The sequence below is a fragment of the Lutjanus erythropterus genome, chromosome 13, assembly GCF_056507025.1.
Source record: "Lutjanus erythropterus isolate fLutEry1 chromosome 13, fLutEry1.hap2, whole genome shotgun sequence".
NCBI lineage: Eukaryota > Metazoa > Chordata > Actinopteri > Lutjaniformes > Lutjanidae > Lutjanus > Lutjanus erythropterus.
Genome location: NC_139329.1, coordinates 2,174,594 through 2,180,217, shown reverse-complemented (window position 1 = coordinate 2,180,217; position 5,624 = coordinate 2,174,594). Strand labels below are relative to the sequence as shown.

Below are 5,624 nucleotides of genomic sequence, written 5' to 3'. Positions count from 1 at the left end.
CTACGCTATCTACAAGCTCCATGTTGAATCCCTGGTTTTTTAAACAAAGCTAAATACTGATTCCAACACTGAGAACAAATAATTGAAAATGTCTGTGTACTTCTTCAAGTACTTCAATTAAGCAAATTCAAGTTAATATAATGGAAATCCAGATACAACAGCATTATTATTATTTTTAATAATGATAATAATAATAATAATAATAATAATAATAATAATAATAATAATAATAATAATAATAATAATAACAATAATAACAATGCAACTTGGCTGTGTGTAGTGAAAATAAAAGACATTAGGACATAAACCATGTAACAGAAAATAAAAACAAACCTATACAAACTGAGCAGTATTCAGTAACATGCATGTGTTTACCCATTTAGGGACATATCATGTGATCCCAAACTTGAGCACAAAATTTCTCAAAATTCTGAAATGATAATCTATATTAAAGGGGAAATCTGTAATATATTCACAATAATAAATAAAATGACCATATGTGAGATCAAGCAAATGTTGAGCTTGAGCAATGTTCAATTGAAATACTGACTTCACTTGAGATGACCGCTACTGCCGCAGGGTGCACCTTTTGAAATTTCAATTCTGGAATAACTGTTTTGTACGTCTGTTTCTTTAATCAGAGTTCAAATTACAACCGAATTTTTGCCAAATGAGCAAGTGTCTGTTTGTGAGTCGTAAGAAATTGTTGCTAATCTCGTAGAAGGCGTAGATGTTTAGAACTGTTAAATTGAGCAAAATGTTAATTATTATATATTTAATATTTGGCAGGCAGTGAGACAGGCAGCCACTGACCTCATCGTCCAGAGTGTGTTATTTCAGAGCAGTGGGATTTGGGGAGGAAAAGGCGGGGAGAAACAACTCATTTGAACCATATATCATATATTAAACAGGATTACAACCTATTTAATATACAGTCAGTATACTGTGGCTCCAACTCGCTATTTGGACCGCTGTTCTTGTTTTTGCACATGCAATGGCTACATATTGCTCCTTTAATACAGTTGTATTCTTAACAAAAAATGTTAAGATCTTCTTGAGTTCAGGGAAAACTTAACTGTATGTTCAGACATGCAGATACAAAGCTGTCTGCTGCCTTTGCTCAATCCTGATTGGACATATTCATTTTTGGAGCTATCTGACATATTGCTACTATGCATCACAGGATGTTTACATAAAATAAAACATTTCAGATTTCCACTTGCTGACTGACAACTAGCTGCTTTTGTGTCTTTGTAGCTGCATGAGTGAATACATGCTTCAATCTGAAGAACTGTAATGAAAATCCATTCTAAGCTTTCGAGGTATTTTGCTTTCATTTGCATCATACACACACACACACACACACACACATACACAGCCCACTGTCCATCAGTCAGCTTTGTCCTTCTTCCTCGGTGTGACTTTATTTGCCACTGCAGAACCAACTGCTCCAACACCTCCTGTAACCATGGAGACACTCCCTTTGACCAACCCTACACTGGCTGCCGGCACGCTGGTCACAGCCGTCTTGGTGAGCTCAAAACTTTTTGTTCCTACCCACGCAACGCTGCCCAGGGTCGCACCGACAGCGTTTCGCGTCATGCTGAACAGGCCGCCGCCCACCCTCCACATGACTCCTCCTTCTTGCCGGGGGTGGTCCTTATCTGTGTCTGAGACAGATGGAGACAGAGAGACAGGGATACGAGAGAGAGACAGAAGCAAGGAGGGACAAGGCAGAGAGAGACACACACCTTTATTAAACTAAAACAAACAAAAAACACAACATATATACTCATGTTTTCCTCAGAAAAAAATTTAATATTAGCCATCTTCAGACATGGATTACAAAACATTTATTAAAGAAAGAAAGAAAGAAAGAGAGAAATTCATTTTGGACAGCCAAATCTGATTTGAATGAAAAAAATCTGCTGTACACTGCTGCTGAAATATGACGGCCACTGCAGGAACAAGATGAGAGAGGAGAGGAGAGGAGAGGAGAGGAGAGGAGAGGAGAGGAGAGGAGAGGAGAGGAGAGGAGAGAAGAGAAGAGGAGATGAGAGGGCTGCATCTCATCTCTTTAGAAACTAACCTTATATTACTTTGTGCTAAAGATGCTTCATATCCAGAGTAATTAACACACTTGTGAGTAAAATATATAAAGCTATATACAGAAGAGGAGTTCACCTTTTTAGAAACTTATATAATTTTGCATTACGGACGCTTCATATCCAGGTCAAATCAAACACAGGGCCTGACATTAGCGCCCACTGGTCAAATGAGGTTGGTTTCAGCGGAGGCAGGTAACTCAGACATTCTTAATAGCAACTCCAGCAGGTGTCTCAGGGCTGAGCAATAAACCAAGTTTCTCTTATATTATTTGCAAGGTTATTATATGGATGTCGATAAAGACTACAGAATGGAAGTCAAAGAATATTACAGAATATGGCATAAAATTCTGAGAATATTATATGAAAGTCATGATATGAAAGGAAAGCCTGAAAATATGACATAAAAGTCTGAAAAATAACATTAAAGTCTGAGGATATGAAATAAATGCCTGAAAATATGACACAAAAGCCTGAGAATGTGACATAAAAGTCTGAGGATATGAAAGGAAAGCCTGGAAATATGGCATAAAAATCTGAGAAGTGGGTTCATATGTCTTTGCATGTTGTCTGGTTCAGGAGTTATGAAAACGATGACATTCTTCACTCATATGGACATGAATTCAGGATGGCCACCATAAAAAACCCCATGGGACATCAGCTGACCTTGGCAACATCAAAAATTCTCAGCTAGACACCATTAGGGTCCTAAAAAATAGGTTACAAAAATTCCCACTTGGTGCATAGGAACATATTTCTCCTACTAGACTGGTGAGCTTTCAGGTTGTTGACCTATCATAAGCCCTCTTTACAGCGTTGGCCTTTGAGAGAACACAGAGCCCACAAACAGGGAAAGCTTTCACATCGTGTTAGCTGTGTCATGCACTCCACTTTTATTTAACCCTTCTCTGCTGGAGTAAAAACTAATCCACAAAACAGCCTTGGTATGCAGTCAGTGGACCGGTGAAGAGAACTAGTGTACGGATGTGCTTCCTCACCATGTGGCTGCTCCTCCTGGAGGTGAAGGGGATCTTCCTCCTCCTCCGTGTCCTTACAGCTGTGATGGTTGTTGCAGTCGACTGGGGATGAGCTGCTCTCCTTCTCTACCTCCTGCTGTGACGTCAGCACCTGAAAGACAACAGGAAGTGACAATATTACAAAGTGCAAATAGTTCTGTACAAAGGGGCAGAGCTATTTTGTATAAATGAACAATGATTTATCATATTTTAATAATAAGTTTTACTGTCAATTATTCTGTCTCATGTTTACATGTCATATGTTTGTTATCAAGGTTACATGTCAAGATGATATTGTAAATATTTGATTTACTGTAAGAAATGTAAATGCAGCTATTGTTTATTGGTAGGGGTGTTTGGTTTGTCCTCTCTGGGCTACTGTAGAAACATGGCATTGCAACATGGCGGATTAAAACATAAGGGGCTCTTTGTAAGTTAAGGAAAACACTGTTCTTTTTTTCCAGGTGATTATATGCTAATGATAACATATTTATGAATATTATATTCCATTTCTGCCATATTCTGCTAAAACTCTTACACACTGGGCCATTAATATATAAGCAATCCTACCAAACTGGTTCAAAGTCAGACTAGTAAACATCTCAAAATTAAAGTGTTTTTCCCAGAACTTTGCATGTATGTAAAGTGTACAACATCCAAAGTACACATTTCTAGTAATTGTATGGTTCTGTTTCAGATAGTTTCAGAGTATTTTCCCTGTCCCATAATTTGTCACTAGCAAAACACAATAATAAAATCATAATAAGACTTATACTGACCTATTGGCATTTTAAAAAATTATAAGTAATGTAGGGTATAAAATGGGTCATACTGACTTGAAGTTATGGATTCATTAGTTGTAATATTCACTGATCCAAGCACTACAGTAACATTTTAGTTGACAATATATTTCATTTTTGACAAACATGTTTTAGAAGTGTTATATTTTAACAGGTATCTGTCACATTACAGAATTTCAAATGGCATGGAGTTTAGACCAGGCAAAAAAAAAAAAAGTTCCAAAACCTTAACCATACAATCAGGTAAGGTATTCCTTACTATCTTTACTGCCATTTGGCAACATTCTATATTATCTTGACAATTTACTGAAAACACATACACATGTTAAAACTTTATCAATGAGAAATACATTCATTCAGGCTGAGTTAACAGACCATCTCTCTGTTTTTCTTTCTTCACATCAGGAAAACAACATAGAACATTTTAATCTACTTCATTTTAACCTACCTGACCTACTTCACTTCAAGCTCATTTAGACTGAATGAACATGTGCTCATTGTTTCCTCTCATGTTGTTCATGTTTCACTTTCCTGTGACCCAACGGTGGGTCCCAACCCAGTCTTTGAGAATGACTGTCCTAAAGCCCTAACATGCCAATCACTTGCACACCGTCACAGCACACACACCCAGGTCAGACGGTGTGCACACACATGAACATGGCTCCAAGCTATAGATTTACAGTGAAGATTCAAGCTTTTTCATTTGAAAACACTTCCATTGTTTGGGAGATTCTGCAACACTGTTTTCCTGTGAAACTCCAGCAGTGTTTTGTGAACTAAGAAACTAAACCCTTAATCAGCATGGGGGTGAGTAGAGAATAACAGAATTTTCATTTTTGGGTGAACTACCCCTTTAAGTGTAAAGTAGCAGGAAATATTCAAGGAAAAATATATTTTTAAAAAAAACCTCTCAGCCTGTCCAGGAAACTGTTTCATCACCTCATCGTTTTGACAATGATTTTAATTTTCTTCTCACAATAAGAGGACACCTTCATTCATGTCCTGTCCCCGTCCCCAGCTGTAGCTGCTGGACACTCAGTGTGCGCTCACAGTTAACCTGTGCTGTATGACTGTACAGCAGAGACATGTCTCACTGAACGACATGAGTTCATTTTACATCTGCAAGTCTCTCTGCTGATAAAAACGATGTCTGTAACAGAAACACACACACACACACACACACACACACACACACACGGATATGTGAGACTTTGATATCTGTGTTGTGTTCACAGACAGACTGCAGCGTCATTAGCCTCTATAACACCTGACGGACTGTGTCTTACCTCCATTCTGTTACAGCAGCTGCTCTCGCGGATGTTTTCTTGCTTTAACGTTATGTTTCTTTTTTTTTAATCGCTCGTGCTTCTGTTGTTTTGCTGTCAAGCTGAAAGCGGAAGTGACGTGATGTTGTTTACTGTGAGCTGGTTGGTAGATGTAATGGCAGCGCGCGGCCGCACGCTGTCAGCACAGGCACACTGCACGAGGAGCCCAGCGCGCGGACACACTGTAATCATTGATACAAAGTTTATGAACGGATATGTTATTATTCATAAAAGCGAGGCTTCAGCAATGATCGCGTGCGGTAGGATATAGTGACAGTAAACCTGTAAATGATTACGTGGCTATGTTAAATACTCGATTCTGATTGGTCAATTGGAGTATTCTAAGGTCTGTTATGTCTTTGTAGCAGAGTGTTGCTA

The 5,624-nt window shown here is 38.3% G+C and overlaps 1 protein-coding gene across 1 annotated transcript; it reads right to left on the bottom strand.

Moving 5' to 3' along the window:
* Positions 1 to 535: 535 nt before the first annotated feature.
* LOC146315988 (transmembrane protein 263-B) lies at positions 536 to 5,358 on the bottom strand. The gene is made up of 3 exons (XM_084734552.1): positions 5,208 to 5,358; positions 3,104 to 3,233; positions 536 to 1,670 (listed from the first exon to the last, which is right to left on the bottom strand). Exons 1-3 carry the CDS (start codon positions 5,211 to 5,213, stop codon positions 1,390 to 1,392), a joined length of 417 nt encoding a protein of 138 aa, XP_084590678.1. The 5' UTR covers positions 5,214 to 5,358; the 3' UTR covers positions 536 to 1,389.
* Positions 5,359 to 5,624: the final 266 nt, after the last annotated feature.

Coding starts and splice junctions, on each gene's coding strand:
- LOC146315988 (XM_084734552.1), bottom strand. Junction 1,671..3,103: donor CCAGGAGGAGCAGCCACATG/GTGAGGAAGCAC, acceptor CATCTGTCTCAG/ACACAGATAAGGACCACCCC.